The 21,924-nt window shown below is 40.0% G+C and overlaps 2 protein-coding genes and 1 long non-coding RNA gene across 4 annotated transcripts in view; all 3 read left to right on the top strand.

The window, feature by feature from the left end:
* Positions 1–21,924, top strand: part of LOC146477026 (uncharacterized) — a 310,708-nt gene that overhangs the window by 122,939 nt on the left and 165,845 nt on the right. The gene's annotated exons all lie outside the window — the stretch shown is intronic.
* LOC146477033 (uncharacterized) lies at positions 7,006–11,066 on the top strand. Its single transcript, XM_085114104.1, has 4 exons — positions 7,006–8,242; positions 8,390–8,995; positions 9,250–9,520; positions 10,933–11,066. Exons 1-3 carry the CDS (start codon positions 7,919–7,921, stop codon positions 9,415–9,417), a joined length of 1,098 nt encoding a protein of 365 aa, XP_084970230.1. The 5' UTR covers positions 7,006–7,918; the 3' UTR covers positions 9,418–9,520; positions 10,933–11,066.
* LOC146477032 (uncharacterized) lies at positions 9,711–21,734 on the top strand. 2 transcript variants are annotated; one of them, XM_085114110.1, is made up of 7 exons: positions 9,711–9,844; positions 11,344–11,428; positions 11,520–11,665; positions 12,463–12,575; positions 14,441–14,485; positions 19,552–20,074; positions 21,186–21,734. In XM_085114110.1, the coding sequence occupies exons 1-7, from the start codon at positions 9,760–9,762 to the stop codon at positions 21,275–21,277; spliced, it is 1,089 nt and encodes a 362-aa protein (XP_084970236.1). In that variant the 5' UTR covers positions 9,711–9,759; the 3' UTR covers positions 21,278–21,734. The 2 variants fall into 2 exon arrangements, with proteins under 2 accessions (XP_084970236.1, XP_084970235.1); XM_085114109.1 differs by having other exon boundaries at positions 14,441–14,509.

The following is a 21,924-nucleotide window of genomic DNA, read 5'->3' as shown; positions in this document are numbered from 1 at the left end:
AACAATACTGAAAGTCCACGATGCCTTTTCTCTTAGGATATTTGTGAACTCCTCAGCCAACTCATTATAAGACTGGTACTTAGAGGGCAATTCCAGGATTGGTCCACACGTGTGTGCGATGGGAGTTCTCATTATACCTTCCACTGGGTTGAATGACACAGAAATTGTTTGCAGTACCATCACGTCAGAGCCAGTTACAAACTTCAGAAAGACCTTTAGAGACACTGCATCAAGGGATTTTATGAACTTTTTTAGAAAGCCCAAGGACTCTTTTTCTGCATTTGAAGTTGGCTTGTAGCTTGACATCTAGAGCTTTGATAACTGTCTTGGCAGATGGCTTGTTACCCACGAACAATTGCCTCAGACTCTCTACGTTAGTAAAGTCGGCGTGTCCCTTCAGGACTTCTAGCACAGGGGCCCAGCAGTTGGCGATGTACCTTTGTTTTTGGATGATTTCTTGGTGCGCAAGCTCAAAAAAAAGTCTTTTGATGTTTTGGGGTTTAGGTTTTCGATAAGACTTGTAACTGGACAGAACAGAATTTAAATGACAGAAGAAGGTCTGCCTCTGTAATTGTCTCCTCGCCGTGTAGACAGGATGCCAGGAATACCGGTGATAGGCATACAGCCACATAACCTGCTTCTTTAAAACCATACAGCAATACACGCCCAATCGCTTCCCATTCATGTTTTTGATGATCATATCTGATAGAAGGTACCTTTTCAACATGCCCCTACGTCAGGGAAGCAAATATATGTTGCCAAAAAGTTGATAATACATTTCGTAGCACGCCGGGGCCTTCTCCCTTCTCCAAATGACCATGATCATCAATTACTCTCATATTTAGTGATTGGCTTGTTATCTTTGGACATGAGAATAACTGTATAAGGTCTTCCTTCAGCATTACATTTAGCGTTAAAATATTTTTCATTTACGGTTGGTATTACATTTAGCGGGGATACAAAAGGGCACCGTCCAAGTTCTGCCCTACAGGCAATGTTCTCTGTGTACCATGGGGTATTTAGTGTTTGTTTACAGAACGTTACATGGACTTGTTTAATAGTGCTTTTGTCAAAATGGGTCTTATATGATAATAGCTCCAGTCCCTATGTTTTGCATCCATACAGTAGTATAGGTTTGACAAGGGCATCAAAGAGTTTATTCTTAATTGTAATTGTGGTCGTATCCGAGTTGGAGAACAATCGTTTCACTGTCGCGAGAACTTTATAAGCTTTTTTGCTAAGGATGTCTCTTGCGTTGGTATAGCGACCCGATGAAGTCATTTCTATCCCCAAATATGTTTGTTTGTCGACGATAGGTTATGTTTCTGATCCATATTGGAAATGTTCATTGTTTTTGGTTTGACCGTTTCCACTAAAGATAATGATATTTGATTTTTACCGGTGATAGGCATACGGCCACATAACCTGCTTCTTTAAAACCATACAGCAATACACGCCCAATCGCTTCCCATTCATGTTTTTGATGATCATATCTGATAGAAGGTACCTTTTCAACATGCCGCTACGTCAGGGAAGCAAATATATGTTGCTAAAAAGTTGATAATACATTTCGTAGCACGCCGGGGCCCTCCGACCCGATGAAGTCATTTCTATCCCCAAATATGTTTGTTTGTCGACGATAGGTTATGTTTCTGATCCATATAGGAAATGTTCATTGTTTTTGGTTTGACCGTTTCCACTAAAGATAATGATATTTGATTTTTTGGTGTTCACCTTGAGTTTCCATTCCTCTGCGTGCTTTTTAACTCGTGAATGCGCGCATGCGCAATGAACGAGTTATAGCGATAGCTGACTCTCGACTTGGTCGATCAGTCGATCAGTCGATCAGTCGATCAGTCGATCAGTCGGTTTTGTCGTTAACTTTCGGGCGTGCGCAGTGAATGAGTTTTAAATTCAATTAGTGGAAAAAAACACGCGAACATTTGTTGTTCATGGCGCATCAGGAAATTCTTATTCAATATGTAGAGAATAATTTGACGATCATTTAGTGCAAGAATGGCGATTTTTCGTTCAATCTGAGCAAAGTTTCAAGTTTTTTCAGTTTTTCAGAAAGTCCGGGGTCGTAAACTCAATTAGTGAAAAAAAAAAAACGTGAAAATTTGTTTCACGACGCGTCAGAATTCTCTCATTCATTCTGTAGAGAATAATTTGACAATCATTTTAGTGTAAGAATGGAGATTTTTCGTTGAATCTGAGCAAAGTTATAGGATTTTTTCGTTTTTTTTCTACGAAGTGCGGTTTCTTTCAAGAATTAAAAATAATTTAATTTAGAAATAATTTAATTAAAAAATAATTTAATTTGTCAGTTTTCACGCGAAAGCGGAACGTGCCATGTCACGCATCATTGACGTCGTAAACAAAATTATGCAAATGAAAACTTTAAGATCTTGTCAGCTTTCATAGAGGTTTCAAAGGGAAAAAATGTTTCATTTTCGAAATTTACAACTGGTAATTTATGGGAAAGCAAAAGGACGCGGTCGATAAATAATTCTTATTTAGCAAGAGCTTGTCATACTTCATTATTTTTACTTGACGATTGCGTGGACTGAACTCCAAAGGAAAAATTTCACGCATTTATGTCGGGCATGAAATGTAATGCGATACTTTGTTGAACATATTTCCCTTTGTGAGATCGGCTTGCCCTACAGTAATTTTGTAATTTTAATTCCCAAAAAAACTTCACTTGCCGGGCAAGTGATGGTCAGAATCCACTAGCCCGATCGCAAAATCCAGTAGCCCCGGACTATCGGGGACACGAATTTGCATGACGTAGCTGCACATGGCGTGCTTCTATGAACTTTGACAAAAAAGAGACACGAGAATTTTTTTTTTTAATCGGCGCATCAAAATAATCTTATTAAATAATTATGTAGAGAACAGTTTGACAATCATTTTTATAGTACAAGAATGGCTATTTTTCGTTACATAATCGGGCAAAGATATAATTTCTTTTAGCTTTCAAGGAAGTTTCCGTAGCCGTCTAAATTTCAATTACTATGTGTCATCTGCATTCACGAGTTGGCTCACAGGAGCCTTTGATTTATAACATTAATCGATTTCTGTAGTCGTTCAGGAGAGGGACTTAAAACTAACAAATCATCAGCATACATGACGCAATTTAGGCCTACTCTGGGACTTAGGGCGATTTAAGGCGACTTAAGCAAAACACACTGTAAAATTGAAGCGATTTTAAGCGACTTAAGGCGATTCAAGGCGACTTAAGGCGATTTTGGGCGACTTAAGGAGAATTTTACACAAGGTGCAGTAAGTAAGGAAGACTGTTGTCCATGTATAGTTAGGCCTATCAATATACCACAGTGGACATATACAATTAATTTGCTTTGTTTAGGTCCCACGTGGATTTGGAACCCTTAATCTTGAAGGCAAACAGCATGTTCTTGCCTGTGAATGATTTATTGTAATCCACCAAACAGGGAACCAAGCCTTAAACTGAGAAATTACCCAGGCTTCATCATCACAAAGATTTCAAGCCCTTAGTACAGACACCCCAGTTCAGGCCCAGAAAGGCCTTCATTATGACCTTAACTAACACGCATAGACTTGAACAAAATGTGTCCAAGAAAGGAAATAAAATATTGCCTGGATTGTTATGATGCAAGCATTATGTATCAGGAAACTCCATGGGTGATCATCCCCGAAAAATTTGACATGATAACCAGTACGGCCCTGTAGGGGCCATCCTCAGTTCCTGAGTTCCTAAGTCCCTGTGTCGCAGTGATATGTGTATCCCCGTGATATGTGTATCCCCGCACACATATCACTAGGGATATGTGTATCCCCTCAAAGATGGCCGCCAGTGATATGTGTATCCCCTACCCCCCTCCCCTCCAAACAGATACATGTTTTGTCAAAGGGTCGTTTACAATAAAAAACACCCAAATGCTGCAAAATCTTTAGTCCATTGGCTTACGATTCGGGTTTGCACACTTCAAAACTTTTATCGTACATGAGCGGCCTCGAATGTTCTCGCAAGCCGTGATTTGAAGAAGACGCGAACTCATCGTATGCTATATTCGGACGCTCGCTCACGAGCTCGTGGCTCATTTATAGCTAACAAGATGTCACGTAGACTGAGTCGTAGACATGAATCGTGGGGATACTGTTGTAGTTATGTGGCGTGCACATGATTTACTCACAGATGTATTCCTCTCGCTGGCAATATTCACCAGAGCCAATTAATCCGCGTCCATTCTCAGTGTCTCTCGCGGAAACGTTCAGGACGGATTAAATGATTTTAATCGTATTTCTCTGTCTGTGGAAAACGACACAGACAAAGCAGTACAAGAAACATGAATATCATGAATCATGGGGGATACACATATCACTGAACTGTTATGTTGCAGTGATATGTGTATCCCCCTCGTATGTGAGTCATTTATGTATCCCCCTGCACTATACCGATATACGCTGCTGTTCTCAGCTACTCAGTTGGAGACATTTGATTTCATATATTACGGTTTAAATGATTTTTACTTGAAATTATTTCCCATCAGAGATGGAAAATAAACAAACATGAATCGGACTGTTGTAGTTTTGTGGCTTGCGTTCTTTTCGCAATATTCACCCACCAGAGCTAATTAATTCGCGCCTGTTCTCACTGTCTCTCAATCGGAAACGTTTCGCACAGATCAAATGATTTTAATCGCATTTCTCTCTCTCTATGGAAAACAACACAAACAAGGCAATACAAGAGGTATGAATGTCATGAATCATGGGGGATATATATATCACTGAACTGTTGCAGTGATATGTGTATCCCCTCATATGTGAGACGTCATGTGAGTCATTCATGTATCCTCGATCCTGCACTAAACCGAGATACGCTGCTGTTCTCAGCGACTCAGTTAGAAACATTTTTTGACTGCTATTTCAAATCCTTTCTCTTGGAATCACTCTCTTGCAGTCATGGGTAGCAATAAAAAAAAAACAAAACAAAGTGTACATTATATTCCCTTCTCAAGCCGCCATTTTGTTTCGAGTTGTCGTTCGATTGTCTCTGAAGGCCAGGATACTTAGCTTTCAGTGTTTTGTGTATCCCCACCGGGGATACACATATATCACGGGGATACACATATCACTGCGACACCTGAATTCCTAAGTTCCCATGTTCTGAGTTCCTGGGTTCCTAAGTTCCTGATTTCCTGTGTCCCGAGTTCCTGAGTTCCTGTGTTCCTGAGTTCCTGAGTTCCTGAGTTCCTGAGTTCCTGAGTTCCTGAGTTCCTCACTTCCCGAGTTCTGGTGTTCCTGAGTTCCTCAGTTCCCGACCTTGTCTGTGATTGGGCACAAGAATATTTTTGTGCCCAATCAGAGTCCAGCATTTTTCGTGTTACTTTCGTGACCTCTTATTCGAAGGTGTTTACCTGCAAACTGTTGATCGCCTGTTCGCCATTACTTGTCCGCCTTGTGCAGGAGAGTCTGCCTCGATCGAGAATTACCACTGAAAAGAAACCCATTAAACCGAAGACATCTCGAAATTTAGCATGTTTGTAATCAATCTGAAAAAACATCAACCGAGGAAATCAGGCTGTGGACTTATCGAAGGTAAATTCGTAAACTCCCGCGTACGATAACTTTCGAGTCCATGCAACTAGGCCATTTTCGTTCGTGTAGTCTCTCTTGTGTCACCAGAAATACTGGTTCACTCCAGCTTAATCGGACGTGGGAATTTCTCTTGCACGGGCTGGACAAGTATGCCGAACGGGCGGGCGGCCGGCTGCAAACAGCCACGCACACAGGTTTTGCGCGGGTGAGTAATCCTATTTCTTATCGCTACAGTCTGAGCCTAGTTTCGAAGCTTTAGATAGAAGTCTCTAGTTATTTCCCGAGGAGAAAAGTTTGAAAGCAGAGCAGAGATTAGTGATAAAGAAAGTTGTTCACGGAAGAGATGTTTTCGCTCAGTTACCGACGGGATTTGTTACAAAAAAAAAAATTGTTTTGTATAGTCTGGCTTGCCGCGATAAGCTCTTTGCTATTTGCAAGCCAGCCTAGTTATAACTTAATTAAGAGAAGAGCTTTACATTTCAGATCTTTCTCCCTTTGTGAAAGTGTCTAAAATCTATGGGCCACAATTTTCCTCCAAACCCCTTAATTAGTTGTGATCGTTTCCCCGCTTTTATCAATAATGGAAGACCATGCATATATTGGAGAAAGCAATGAAAAAGACGGTAACATCATTGATGGTCAGGGGAATTTCAATTTCGTCTGTGGGAGTCCTGAGTCTTTGGCTGGTGACATGACAGTAGGTTCAGGGATATGTTTTCCCAGGACTTTTTCAGGAGGAACACAGTTGCCATTGTCAGTGATGAAGTGCATGGTGAAGTTGATTGGTAAGAACATGTTTGTAACAATAATTCTGGCCTAAAATCGGTCCCTCCTCTCCTTCTGGGCAAAACATGCAATTCCACAGAAACATTGCCTACTATGTGGACACAGCTTTTTCCTGTGCTGTTTGAATCATGCATCTTCTATAAAGAGTAGAGAGACAGTGGGCAATTCAAACTGGAGGCAATTTTAGTGTAAGCTTGTGTGTTTTGCTTCTTGCCTAAACAGTCCTGAGGGAAAATAGAAATGGCTAATGGTCTTGTAAAATTGTAAATTCAGAGCTGACTCTTTCAATGCAGGCTCTCATGACATGCCAGGGTAAAATCTGGCTGGGTTAAATAGGGTGTTATTCATTATTTGCCACCAGCAAAAACTCTATTCTTTTCTTTTCTTTCTTAATACATGCCAAGAGCAAATCAGACAGGAAATTCATGATAGAGTATGACCAATTACTGCGCGTACCATCGATCAAGGCGATGAACTGTGAACTGTTTACATGATAGATCGAGTCTAGGTGGTCGCTCCACGAGTGTTATTTGAGTGAAAACTCTGAGTACTGTTTATATTATCGACCAGAACGACGAGTAAGAGTATCTGTTTTTATTTCATCGCAAATATGACCGAGTAGCAATAATGACCCACTTACCTGTTTATATTTAATTTATTATTACCCAAATATACTCCGCAAATAATCTTTATTAGTTACAACTCATCGGTTGACAGTAGACTAACTACGATTGAGTTACTGCGTCTTTCAATAACATGCAGACTCTGAAGTTCAAGATTCAACCAACCTTTACGCTTTTCACTCAGTCGTCAATCACTGCTGCGAACCTCTAAGAAAACGACAACACTTGGCTGAATGGGGTCGGGTTTGTGCGCTGTGATTGGTGGATTTCGATCCAGTTCCCCGAATTAGCGGCTTACCTTTATTTTTTTTTTCTCGCACCTTTACAGACCTTACACTGTAAACCCACACACAATGTGGCGAAACATTTACTTTACCTACAAAGTACAAACTGCACGTATGTTTATGCGCCCATCCCCTTCCCCCTCCCAACAGAAAACATTTCTGTAGTAGCCAGCGTGAAATAAGAGGAACGTCAGATGTGTTTGATCCGCACTCTAAATACAACCTTGATTTATCGCATCATAGTAAACTATGATCGAGGTAAATATAGGTTAAACTCAACGCAGTCTTAATCGTCAATCCGTTCATTCCGAGTTATTCAATTATGTCGACCAAGTGTATTTCTTGCAAACAGCCAGTCAGAGCCCGTCAACAAGGTCTCCAGTGTGATGGTTGTCTCCGTTGGCAACACCACAAGGGTGGCACCGGAGTATGCCAGTCTGATTACCGCGATGCAGCAAAAAACGATACTTCAATTGACTGGCGCTGTTCAACATGTGACTTCGCTGAGCCGATCCCTCTTGCTGAAAGCACTCCTGTTAACTTCGAGTCCACTGTCTACGATCTACCTTCTGCTCAGTCTGTCGACATCGCACCCGACCTACCTGCAACTGACCCGCCCTCAGACTACCAGACATAGTGCCAATGGAAACCTCTTTGGAAGATTCAGCCGTGGGGCCAGACCTGCTGCCAGAAGCGCCAGTTGAGACAACCTACCACCTCGTTCTGGAGGGCACCATACGAGGAAAAACGAAGCTGGTTACCAACTCAGGCTACGCATTTAACATCAGAAAAAGACGGCCCAACGGAACCATCGACTGGCAGTGTATTGTGCGCCGAAAAGACCACCGGTGTAAAGCCTCAGTGATCCAGCAAGACGGTGCCTTCTTCCCGGGACTGCATGGCCACAACCACCCTGGTAAATTTGGTGTCCTGGCATCAACCCAGATCCAGTCTCGCGCGAAACAGGTACAGTATATATGTAAATATGTTATTAAACTAGCGTGAAGTCCGTATTGGAGAGATATTTCTTCTATGTAATGGTTGAACAAAGCCAATCTAAAGTTGTAAGTTTCTATTACACTCTTAATTTATATATTATCCTTGTTTTGACAGGTAGCACGAGAGAACTTGTTCCGGCCGGCTTCAGCTATTGTGAACGAAGTGTTGCTGGATGAGCAGATAGATCAAAATCCATGTCCTTCCCTCCCAAAACCAGAGAACATGGCCAGAGCCGCAAACCGACTGCGACAGCAGGTTCGACCCGAAGACCCGACCGACCTGGAGTTCGAGATCTCAGAAGAAAACATCCCCACCGGGTTCCTTAAGGCCGACATTTGCAGCCGTAGCAAGCGCCACTTGGTGTTTGTAACCAATCAGCAACTCCAGCAGCTTGTCCAAGCAAAAAATTGGTACGTGGATGGCAGCCTCAAACTCTGTCGCCAGCCCTTCAGTCAGCTGTTTACCATCAACGCCTTTGTGAGGAGCGGCGAACAGGCGAAACAGGTCCCTCTTCTGTTTGTCGTGATGTCCGGAAAAAGAAAACGGGACTACCGTGCTGTTTTACGAGAAGTGTTGAGTCTAGTTCCCTCGCCACTAGCGGTCAGAAAGATAATGTTGGACTTCGAGAGTGCTCTCTGGACAGTCTTCAGCTGGGAGTTGCTGCCAGACGTTTCCCTCCAAGGGTGTTTATTCCATTGGACCCAAGCGTTGTGGAGAAAGGTAAGCATCTTTATACATAGCTACAGAATAATATAAGAGACACACACAAGTAAGAAACCAAAAAAAAAAAGACGTATCAATTAGTAATATGTTAATTAAGTCAGGTGAATAAATGAGAATGACGTATTAATCAGTAATACGTCATTCTCATTTATTCACCAGACTTAACATATTCCATCACATTATTTCCACCGTGCAAAAGAATGTTGTTAATTACCTTTCTCTAACGGTATATTTTTCTTTTTTTCGATTAGGTTCAAGAGTTCGGATTAGAACCAGCATACCGGACCGACAGCCGCAGCTACAAATGTATCAGACCTTGTAAATTCCGTAACAACACATGCAGGGCGAAGAGGACGCGAAGAGCGGACCGCTCGTCTCTATCAGCCCTGACACATGCCTCTACACCTGCGAGCCAATGATTCAGTAGCAACCGATGGAATCATTATCAACTACAATACAACAGGATTTGTGATAAATTCAATCACGTTCTTAAACTCGCCGTGAAAATACCAAAGTATGCAGGTAGGCAAGTAGCTGCAAGTGAAAAAAGACATGGCAAACGGATCCTTGCAATATAAATTTCACTGATAATCGCAGGTTAATTACAGTGTATTGTACATGAAGTAGTTTTCTGGAAGGGACGACTTGAAGCAAGAAGCAGAAGCACTGAGTCATTTTTCACAAAAACTTAGTGTCTAAATATCGTTGTCTTTACTGTACCATGCGCACATCGAATTGTGCTTTTGGCAACCTTTGCGAAAATGATGTTTGACGAAGCAGGGTTGTTCAAAGGACTGACGGCTTGGTTTTCTTCAAGTGTACCCGCAAGTGTACAGTCACAATGGGGTAAGCTGCATGTTAGTTTCAAAAACAGCTAAGGTTAAGGTTAAGTTTTTTACGCTTATCAAAGTTATCAAGCTCAAAAGATATTATATTTACAAACCTGCAGAGTGCCATCGCAACCATCTGCAATGCATGGTTTCATTACAAACTCTCTAGCATTTCAGTGTCGGTTTGCAGGCTCTTTCCATATCAGCTTGAAAATTCTTCAACGACATTGAAAAGCGCGCAAAATCAAATCAAAGATGGCGCTGTACTTTCCCCTGCTAGCAGTACTTTCTCTCTGTTTCTGTTTTGTTCTTATATTTTTCCTTTCAGGTTCAATATAACTATATACAACTTTTCCTTCTGCTCAAGCTGTTGCTAATAGCATTCTTTGAAAATAATTGACGGCTACTATAAGCAATGGATAATAGATCTTATGCAGATTTTAATTGTCTCACGCTATTCGCCTCAAGTCATGCATGCTCCATCTGTCATGACATCCTCTAAATGCCTGAGTATTGGTTATGGTCGTCACACTGTTGATAGTTTTCACTGCGGCTTCAGCACTAGAGTATTTGTTTTACCATATAAATTTTGAAAACATTCTTACATCTACAAAGAACATTACCAATTATTGGTACGGGAATCCAACTTACATCATCTGCCTATCATCCACGGTAGGATCAATCAATGAAATTGATAATCAATGGCAATTGATGTCAATCAATAACAATTAATTGATTGATATCGGAAATCGATGGCGAAAATATTTGCTCTTTTTAATTGCCATTGACTGGCATCGATTGTCATAGATAGTTATCGATTATCATTGATTTTCATAGATTTGCAATATTTTTTAAAGACAAAAAAGAAATGCTTTTACAAAAGAAATATGGTGCATCTCAGATTGATCACTTTCAGGGCTTTCCCATACTGCCCAACTTCACAACACTAATTTTACATTTAGCACATGCTTTGTGGGCTGTTTGGGATGTTCCGGAAAACCATCCTCTCCAACTAAATCACTTTAAAATATACACTAGAAGTACAGAGACATGTTGAGAGTGAAATGACACCTGTAATTATAGCACTAACAATGTTCATTTTAGCTCATAACCTCTGCAAACGGCAGCCACTCAAATGCAAAGTTTGGCCACAAGAGACAAGTTTGAGTGTGCGATGTGTCTGTGGACAAGTTTCAGTCATCAGTGCAACTCAGTAATAGGACTCCCATGACAGCGTCCAGTCACACAAAGGAAAAAAAAGTGTTTCTGACTCCTTATAAAATGGAGAATATCCCTAAAAGTTCATCAAAGGTGTGATTGTTATTCATCGTAGTTTGAATGATAGCGTTGTTTATTGTTTGTCTCATGATAAAATTTTGACCGCTTACTGCTGGTATTTATCGGGTAATGGTGTCTTCTGGTTGTGTATACCTATAAGTAGCATTGTGGTTGTTAGTAATTGGAGGACTTCGATAGTTATGCAGCTTATACAGTGCTGTACTGTTATAATTTCAGTAAAGAATGGAGGACGTAGAATCAGTGAAATTAATGATGCAGACTACATTTTCAGTAGCAGTGCTGCTGCAGAAGATACATTGAGGTAGGACTCATCGACCTTATAGATACTTAACAGTGATCATCTACATGCTGGAAAAAAGGCACTTGAGATCTATTATTTTATTTATTTGCAGGATTTTTGAGTCACGAAAATACCAGAACGAGGAGCTAACCATTTTCAATTCATCATTAGTTGAGGACACTGTTGCAAATGGCAAAACGTATTTTAGCGGCAAATACACAGGATCTTACATTTTAATTCACCCTGCGTACCAAAGAGGTAATCTTTTCAAAAGCATTCCTTTTATGTTTATTTTTACCACAAAATAAGCAGTGAAACAACTTTTGTGTTTTGTAAAGACTTGATAGATGGCTACAAATCAATTGTTTCTATGGACAATGAAGTGGGTGGTAAGGTTAGCATTGTGCCGTTCTAGTGGAAAAAGTGCAGGAGCACAGTTAAGTGTCCAGGCCTTTGATAGATATACCACTGGTCCAAGGCTCCCTTGGTTTTAAAGTTGTAACACCGTATGTGCGAGTTACGTGGCGGAGGGGCTCGACTATGGAGTAGGTGAGCCACAACCAGAGTAACAGACCTTTTGCATGTTTTTAACTGCTTGTGGACTTTGGTGCATAGTCCAGGAGACTCGTGTGTCTTACAGAAGGCACCCACTATTGCTGGGCTTATGACTATGCGGGAAAAGCAGGATTTAGCAAGGGTTACTGGAATCCAAAAAGAAAATAGTGGCAACCACACATTTTTCAATTGGATTAAAACTGCCATACATTGCAATGTACTGTGACATAAAGCTTTTTTGAGTTGTTGTTACGTGTTAATAATGGTCTATAAAAAATGCGTGGTAACCCCCATTTCTTTTTGGATTCCAATAGACCTCTCTAGGATAGCTTTTCCTTCATAGTTATAAACTGTGCAAAATTACCTCTTTATTAGTAGGCACTCTCCTAATAAATGTGAATTTTGTGTATTTAGATTATAAACACATACATGCGCTATTTTGATACGACACATTATTTGCCAAGGCCAAAGTAGGTTTGTTTGTTTCTTTGTTTGTCTAGAAATTGAAAGCTTCCACAAAGAAAAGTGTCCAAGGTTCCACAGAAGTAATATACAACTCACTTCAGTGGTAGATGACGAGAAAAATGGTCATACCAACAAATGTGACACTGAGGTAAAATTCCATAAATTTTGTTTTCATGTTATGGCTTTTACAGTGCAACGAACTCAACCACGGCCACCCAACATTGATCAGCCAATCACAGTTCATGTTTACAACAAAGGAATCTGGCTTTGGTAGTTTGTAAACCAATCAAAAACTAGAACATTTCTTTAAATTTTAATGTGTCAGTTTTATATGTGAATCCGGTTGAGTTCGTTGCACTGTAAGATATCCGCCTGACCATGTCCTATAATTTCCCATAGACTAAGATAATTAACTTTTTGGTGATTCAGGTTCGCTTTGTTGACCCTTGAGATTTATTTTTCGTCCGTTTATCATCCTGGGGACTTTTTTGAGTTTCCGAGTTTATTGGGAGATCTGTCCTTACACTTGACACAAGAAATAACGATTTGCATGGAAGTGAAATAGCCACAACAAGCAAAAATACAGTTTAAATCGTACCCCTCGAAAGTGTGCGGGGCCGCTTACCAGAATGTGAAAATACAGAGTTTGTATAAAAGTTCAAAGGCGTCCGGTCGTAAGTAGAGCTGTCCGCTTACGAGAATGTCCGTTAAGAGAGCTTTGGATGTACTTTCTTATACATAAGAATTAAAGATAAGTTGTTGGTGTAAAATTATCTTTTGAGATATGGCCAGGAAATTCTTATTACAGATGGCAATACAAGGTGTAATGTAGCGTTTTTAAGCGTATAGTGGAAAACTGTAGTGGAATGCAACAATTGTCAGCGTTACTGCAGATCCCGAGCAGGTCTGACCGCCCACATGAGAGCCTCTAGTGTTTGAGATAGGCCTCAACTCAAACAGTCATCTTCGGCAACGAAGGGCAGCCATTATTATAGTGGAAACCAATTTCAATAATAATGAAGGAGCCGAGATAAATCTGATGCAAGACAAGTCAACAGTCATCCCTCCATGAGGGATGACTCTGCTGGTGGCCTAGTATCGCATTCAGGTGGAGTAACAATGCTCCTATTGCATTCCAGTGGCTCTTGTATAACGTAACCTTCTTTTATACTTTAAAGTTGGAAAGTCAGTTGGAAAGTCAGTTGGAAATGAAATAAGGAACGCGATATTTATTAACATGTTTATATGTGAACATTCAGACGGATGTGATCTTAGACTTTGCCACAGCGTTTGACTATCACCGCATTGCTCTCGCTAAGCTAAAGACATACAGAGTGTCGGGTCATCTGCTCCCCTAGTTGATTGACCACCAAATGGGGCGGGTTCAATAAGTTGTCGTTGATGGTGCCGCTTCGTAATGGGCCTCTGTCACCTCTGGTGTTCCTCAAGGGAGCCTCTGAGGTCCACCTCTGTTTACAATCTTCGTAAATGATCTCCCTGACGAGGCTGTAGGCGGTGCAATTGCTGCGTTATACGCTGACACCAAAGTATGCCACAGCATAATGTCCGCCGACGATTGCACGTCTTTGATGAACGTCTAGGTCAAGCGCAACAACTTCCGCTTTAATGCATCAAAATGCAAGGTGACCTTGACCTTGACTCGTAAGAAGAATCCCCTCGCCTTTGATTATCATCTCGACTATGTGCAACTCGAGCGTGTACCCATGGAGAAAGATCTCTCATTTGTTTTGTAGTTAGTCTTTTTCACTTCTAAACATTCAACACTTTGAAGAAATGCATTTTCTTCCGAATTTCAAATGAGCTAACTTTTTATGTTTCGAACAAGTTTCACATGGACTAGAAAGCAACAAGCGGGAAAGCCTGTATAATAAAAACCTTATTGAACTAGCTTGTTCGTTCCGTATTGGGAAATATTGGGCTCGTCAACATTCCCCAAAACGGACCTAACAAATGTGTGATATCGGTAATCATATTCTGTTTTTTTCATTTCAGTATTCACAAAATAGTGACGACTGGAATTTTAAAGATGACTCAGAAGTCTGTATGATGAGTAATGTGGCTGTAAGCAGATTTGATATTGTTCATAAGCTAATTTGTGGTCATGTTATTGAACTGACTCCTTCTTGGTTGCTAGTTCTGACGGACAAGGAAAATTGTGCTTTAATACATCACATCATTACAACTGGATTATTTATAAGAAATGTGTGCAGTTTGGTCAAGAAGGCCCTGAATTTGTACCCATGGGCTGAGGTCCATGTTTTGTCCTCTCGCAAGAGTAACCAGTAATACACCTACTTAAAGGCGCTTTTCACCATGACGTTATTTTACTACAAGTACCAGAATCCTCTTCGTTTTTCCTTTCTTATTTAAATTTTGTAATCCCAGTGAGGTTTAGATAACAATGGCTGTGGTCACATCTGGGCTACTAACTATAGTTAAGACGGGGATAACCGACTACAGTTAGCTATTTCGGTAATGTGACCGCTTCTCTGTTCGCTCTAACTATAGTTAGAAAATTGACGCCTCGTTTACAAACAAACAACCAATCAGAAAGTGACAATTCTTTTCGCACGTGCGAGATGAACATATATAAATAAGCAAAATAAAAACCTAGCGCGAAGCGAGGAGAAAACCAAAAACAACAAACAAAAAATTTACATACAACGTTATAAGGTAGCAACACGTGTAACCTTCAAGCCTTTGAACAGCCGTCCTTGTATAGGCCTTATCACGGTTTTCGACGCCATTTTGACGAGTAGGCAAACAGGCGTGAAATATCAGTGTTTGTATGGAAATCCGATGTCAAATAATTTTTATAAAACATCCCTTCTGAAAAATTCATGAATTGGAAACTTTTGGCACTAGGAAAAGGATTTTAAGAAAAAAATTTTGTCTGTATAGCGAACCAGCCATGAACTGCTCTAAAAATAGCTCGCGGGAAAAAAAATACAGGGAAATGTATGGAAAGTTCAAAACACGACTGGATGCTTTCTGGCACAGCTACACCCCTCCAAGTTTTTTCTTAAAATCCTTTTCCTAGTGACAAAAGTTTCCAATTCAGGAATTTTTCAGAAGCGATGTTTTATGAAAATTATTTGACATCGGATTTCCATACAAACACTGTTATTTCGAGCCTGTTTGCCTACTCGTCAAAATGACGTCGAAAACCGTGATAAGGCCTATTTGCTGCGAGCATCCGTTAAAATTCTCAGCTTATTTCGCATTTTTCTCCGACGGTTTGCCGCTCGGAAAAAATAAATAAGAAGAAAAACTTGACACACTTTACGTCGGTCAACCATGTTGACATTTCACGGATCAACAATGAGGGCCGTCACCAACCTCTTGTAATTCTGACGTCATCCATAGGCTAATTAACAATTTTTCCACGGGCACGCGTTGGATATGAGATGATAGATAGCCAACGAGGCGCGTAGCGCCGAGTTGGCTATATTCATCTCCTATCCTACAAGCGCGAGTGGAATAATTGTTTTATTAAAAACAATCAAGAATTATTGCTAGATTATGCTGATTTCGCTTTGAAAGATCAACCAGAAGACAATTTAATGGTCACCATTCCTCGGGCATGGTATAATGGCTCATATACCATGGCCGCTAAGCCAATCAAATCCTGGAATTGCATTAAACAATGATCCAGTTTTTAATAATTAGAATTATAATCCATCAAATATTTTCGCTCGCGCGCGATTGGTCTAAACGCCTCACGTGACCGAATATACCCCAGCTAAAACTGGGGAATATGCGAGGATATTCCCCAATTTCAAAAACTTCAAGGAGCGTCAAGCTTGCAATTAAAACAGGAGCTCCTGATTAAAATGAATGTCAAGATGGGGGAACGGTTTGCTTTTGTGACAGAAGAAGAGATAAACCTGCTGGTCGATAAACCAGTACCAGAAAACAACATACGCTCTAAACGTTTTTGACGGTAAGCTGTTCGTAAACGAAATGTTGAAATACTCAAGCTCGTATTTGCGACATTTTCTCTTGGTTTGAACTCTTTTTAACAGTCCTTGAATTAAAAATGTGGTAAAACTGAAAAATATGAAAGGCGAAAAGTTTTAGCCCACCTCATTTAAGAGTATTTATGGTTTTCTTTCAGTCTGGCGAAATGAGAAAGCCATCAACAAGCTATTAAACGACTTTTATTAATAAGCTCGAAGCTCGCTCACACGACGGCAAATATTACGGTTGTAATTCAATGAGACCAATTCGTGCTAGCTGGATATAAGGAATTTAAATAACGAAAACATAAATTTCAGTACCATTACTGACAGAGTTCAAACAGGTAAATGATGCTATCAATGCTCACCTGGTCGAGATCGCTCGCGAACATAAAATCTCGTCCACGAAACAAAAACCAGCCATGATACCCCGAAGAGAAGCAGCTTGTCCTACTCTCGAGCAACAAGTTTAAGGACGGTGCCTACTATTGTTACTGCGCATACGTTCTGCGCATCGCGAGATACTCGGGTTTCCTATGGGTGGTGCCTACTGATACAGGAATATTTTTGCGCGGTTTGAAACTATACGGAGAAAGCAGAACTTAGCAAATGCTTTTGGTGTCTCAAAAGAAAATTGGGAGTAACCATGCATTTTTCAGAGATAATAAAGCTTCCATTTTGGAAAAAATCCCATACATTGCTTTATATTTTGGCGCTTTTTAGAGATATTATTGCTTAATTATCTCTGAAAAATGCGTGGTTACCCCCAATTTTCGTTTTTGATTCCAATAGGCCTTGCTAAGGTCTGCTTTTCCGGCATAGTTATAAACCGCACAAAAATACTTCGGTATTAGTAGGCACCGTCCTTAATCCTCAGTGATTGTGAACGACTTCGTTGCTGGCTCCATTCAATGTCAAGTTAGCAAAGAAAGCGCCGGCTTTGATGGAATCCAGCAAAAACAACCGGTGGCGTCGTATTCGACTGCAGGTTCAGCTTCGATTTCTTCACAGGTCGTTTTCGGCTAGCAACTTCCACAATTGTATTTTCGATATAAAGAGCTGCTCCAATTGAACACGAGATAAAGGAAGAGAACGACAAAGCGCCGGCTGTTTCGTTGACGGCAGTTTACACTTTTTACGGAATGCGATACTTTACAGTTTTTCGCTTTCAGTGATCTTTAGCTTGTTTTTGAGAGGTAGTTAGATTCCCTGTAACCTTATCCGCCACTTGTATCTTGCTTTTGTCTTTCACGGAATTAAACAAGTTTACTTTCCTGTCAAATGTTTTACCTTTTCCCCAAACAAACGCTTTCGACCTGAAGCGAAATCTGACGTGGAGATTTTGGAAGCCAACTGACAAACTTCGACGTGATTGGCATATGACAGAATGGCAGATCCTGCCGATTTCCGCGAGATTCCCGCATGTTGCGAAAAATATTTGAGGGATAATAAACACAATAGCCTCCATTTGACTTTAAAAATATGCTCAGATATTTCTCCTTGGACATTATCTACTCCTTGAAGCTCACAGTTTTCCTCGAGCTTCGCTCTCGGAAAACTGTTCGCTTCGCGGAACAGATAATGTCCGCGGACAAATATCTGTGCATATTTTCGCGCCAAATGGAGGCTATTGTTTATTTATTAAAAACTGGATAATCGTATAATGAAATTCGAGGGATTTGATTGGCTTAGCGGCTATGGTATAAGGAGCCATTATACCATGGCCGAGAAATGGCGACCATTAAATTGTCTTCTGGTTGATCTTTCAAAGCGAAATCAGCATGATCTAGCAATAATTCTTGATTGTTTTTAATAAAACAATTATTCCACTCGCGCTTGTAGGATATGAGATGATTATAGCCAACTCGGTGCTACGCCTCTCGTTGGCTATCTATCATCTCATATCCAACGCGCGCTCGTGGAATAATTGTTAACTACACTGTAACTGTAGTAAACTGCGTGGTGTGACTGCAAAAGCGACCGAAAGCACTAACTACAGTTAGGTATGACGTCACGTAACTTGACACTAACTTAATTTAAACTTTAGTTACGTCGTAGATGTGACGGTAGCTAATATCGCTAATTTACAAGAGAAAACAACAAACTGAAGGATTGTGGTTTGTGGTAGTGGTTTACAGCGGTCACCAATAACACGCTCCCTATCGCCTTCAAAAGAGTCGGATAAAATTGTGTTTTTGTGGAAGTCAATCAAAGAATAGCCGTTGAAATTATTTGAATTGTTACAAGATTTCAAGGATAATGTTACCCAGTAAGGGAAAGTAAAGCGTAAATAAAATTGATTTCCATGCCAGTACAAGCTAAAAGGAAAGGTATTTTTCCAAAAAAATTTAAATCGCTGCACTTGATAATTCGTGATGCGTGCGAGGTAGCAAAATATCACGTCCAGTTACAAATTTAACAATTTAATTCGAAAAGACCTTTTATTTTAGCTTGAACTGGCCCGGAAATCAATTTTAATGATAATGAAGCTTTACTTTACTTTAATTTCCCTTACTGGGTAAAATAGTCAATTTCTTGGCTCTGATAACTAGAAGTCATGTCAGAATTCAAAACAATTTCAACGGCTTTTTTATTGACGCCCACCAAAACGCAACTTTAAGGGGGCAATTCACCTAAACGCCATTTTTCTGCCACTTGGCATGGCTTTAACGGCAATTTCTCATTCCCGTTTCAAGCAATCCAAAAACCCTATCATTATCCCGTGAATCTGTGTTGTGGGGTATTTTGTAAATTTTTGGGTGATTTTTGGATATATTTGGGAGGAGTAGTTTGTTTTAGAAGGATTGGTTAAATTAAGAGAAATAAGAAATATCGAAGATTTAGTGAAGTTTAAAAATTAGAATTTGTATTTAATAATTAATAGACGGATACCAGTTAGTCCACTAACAACCCGGGGTGCTCTTCGGTGGTTGTCAACCCAGTATCAACTGTCTGTTGGTGTTCCAAAAATCATTTTCTTTCTTTTATCCCTTCTTAAAACCTCTTTAAATTTCATTCAAATTTAGGTAAATTGCCCCCTTAAGGCGCGTTATTTGGAGCCGCTTTAAAACAGACTTTTGACTCAACGACCAGGTCGTTGCATTTTGACCATTTAGCTAGAATGCATTGTTTTATTCGCTGCAGGAGGTAGACTTCACAGAAGAATATCAGGTTGCCCATAACGAAAGTTCACACGAATGGGACTTCAAAGATGAGTCAAACATTCACATAACCAGCATCAGGGAGGCAAGAAAATTGAGTGAAAAACCAGTGAACTGTAGCATTGATAAAAATTGCCATCCTTTGTCAAATCCAGAATCAAATTCTGTATCCAGAGCCGTCAACAGTTCTGCAGTTAAACAGTCAGGAGGAAAAACACTACCAAACAAACAACAGAAAATTGCGAGGGATTTGTACATTAATCCGAACGTAACATCTTTAACGTTAGCAGGGAAAGGGCGAAGGAAATGTTTGGCTCACGACACCAAGATAAATATTTTGGATGAAAATTATTCAGCAAACTCTTACAGTACCAACCATTCCAGGAACCCATTGGAAGATAAAACAACGGGAGAGAGCTTTTTAGATGATACTTATCTAAAGAATAAAGTTACGTCTGCAGCTCCAGCAAGCGGAAGGTCACATTTTCTGAGCAGCATGGATGACGGTTAGTGTGCAGTTGTAAATTGTACTCTTAAAGGGGAAGTATCATGGGATTTTTAACCTCTTTTGTTAAAAATGGTGAAATAAGACCTTCACTTTGCTACAAAATAATTCTAGAACGAGAGGAGAGAAATCAACTAAATTCTTGACAGAAACAACTCGTACTCTGTTAAAGCGCATTTTGGAAACAAAAATACGAAAACTTGAAAAACATTAGCCTTACCGCATTTTTCAAGTTTCAACCCATTCCGACCTACTCTGTCTCTGGCCAGAGGCACTAAACGACAGTTTTATTTCACTGGGGTTATAATTTATAACAAAACTACACAATTATTTTTTTGTTTGTGTTGTGTGTCAGACAAACATTTTTGGGTTTTGAAATGACATCAAATTTTCGTGATACTTCCCCTTTAAATGGAAGCACGAACAAATTAGCAGATTTTAAGCACTTTTGTATCGGCAGTGAAAGATAGCTGGGGTGATATTTAAACCAAAGGGCATCTTTAATTGCCAGGAGCCAGGTTCACGTGTGTTATTTCTTGACAATAAACTTTTGTTGGACCGTTGTTGAATCCGGCCGCAGACCCTTTGGCGGCAGAAAACGCAGGCTCCTCCTTGAATTTTACCTTGAGGGATTCTCAGACCCAATAGTTGTCCCTTCTCTATCCTGGGGCTAAGGGAAGGTTCTCAGATTGGTTTTTGCGGACCCAGGAACTCCACATTTTTCCCAGCGTTTTACTTGCTAGCAGTCATTTGTGTAGCCTGGAAGGAAATTTCTTAAGTTAGGTACTGTATGACCACACTACAATTACTTTGCCTTCTTCTTTTAGTAATACATTTCTCACTGGGCCTTGTTACCTACAAACATTTGTAGAAATGCTGCGTCCTTGAGCTGAGATTTGGAGATGATTTGTTATAATAAATGTTAATTTTTTAGTTTAGTTTTAAGAGAGGTGACTGTGGTTTTGGAATCCCGTCTGAGGCTATTTTAAAACAAAACACTGCATTATCCTGGTTTGGGTAACCATTGGTAGATCCAACAGCCTCAATGCGAGAGGATTCAAATGAGATTATTGTTAGCAGTACTTAATGATGAATTTCGTTTCTTTTGTTAGGTGTTGTGCATATTGATGACATCACGCTACCAGTTACTGCTATTGATGACTTCATTCCAAATCGCAATGGGTGTAGAGTGGATTCCAAATGATCGTTTTCGTAAGTTTGATTTCAAGCTGGAAAAAAGGAAAAGAGAATATCCTCTATTCCCCCATCTGTTGTTCCTCGAGTTTCTGCAGACAGTGTTGTTGTTGTCATTTCTATGGCTACCACAGCGCATTGTGATAATTGCTTTGTTTCAGCATAGGTGGTGAATGTTGCGAAATCACCGTCAATTCGAAAGCTTGCCTTTTTGTTTGGAACATAATTGCATTATGCTACTTGTCAGAGTTCCTTTTCTTTTATACGCACTGTTCGACATTCGTTTATCGTTGTTTTTAAAGTGTTTTGAGATTCAACACCGCATGATAGACTATGCAGTAGTTGGGAATGTTTTGTACTGTATGTTACTGGCTTGAGAGTAGCGTTTTGAAATGAAAAGTTAACAGCTACAATTATTGCTGAGTGTAAGCATTGTAGGATTAACGCAATTAAAAAATTAAAAGAAAGTCGAGACATTTTACTTTAGAACAAGACATGTTTCCAATGTTCGACAATCTTCAGTTGTGAGTGACATTAATTTCATAATTTTATACCGGCATTAGAACTTATAATAGAGGGAAGTAAATTTATACACGTTTACATTTAAAGCTAGAAGCTTGTGGGGCCGTGCAAAAATATTTTAAACAGAACAGAACC

The sequence above is a fragment of the Pavona decussata genome, unplaced genomic scaffold, assembly GCF_977016875.1.
Source record: "Pavona decussata unplaced genomic scaffold, jaPavDecu1.1 SCAFFOLD_72, whole genome shotgun sequence".
Taxonomy (NCBI): domain Eukaryota; kingdom Metazoa; phylum Cnidaria; class Anthozoa; order Scleractinia; family Agariciidae; genus Pavona; species Pavona decussata.
This window is presented reverse-complemented; position numbering and strand designations above follow the sequence as displayed.

Coding starts and splice junctions, on each gene's coding strand:
- LOC146477033 (XM_085114104.1), top strand. CDS start 7,919: ATGGAAACCTCTTTGGAAGATTCAGCCGTGGGGCCAGACCTGCTGCCA. Junction 8,243..8,389: donor TCCAGTCTCGCGCGAAACAG/GTACAGTATATA, acceptor TTGTTTTGACAG/GTAGCACGAGAGAACTTGTT. Junction 8,996..9,249: donor CCCAAGCGTTGTGGAGAAAG/GTAAGCATCTTT, acceptor TTTTTCGATTAG/GTTCAAGAGTTCGGATTAGA.
- LOC146477032 (XM_085114109.1), top strand. CDS start 9,760: ATGATGTTTGACGAAGCAGGGTTGTTCAAAGGACTGACGGCTTGGTTT. Junction 14,510..19,551: donor GTATGATGAGTAATGTGGCT/GTAAGCAGATTT, acceptor TATTCGCTGCAG/GAGGTAGACTTCACAGAAGA. Junction 20,075..21,185: donor TCTGAGCAGCATGGATGACG/GTTAGTGTGCAG, acceptor TTCTTTTGTTAG/GTGTTGTGCATATTGATGAC.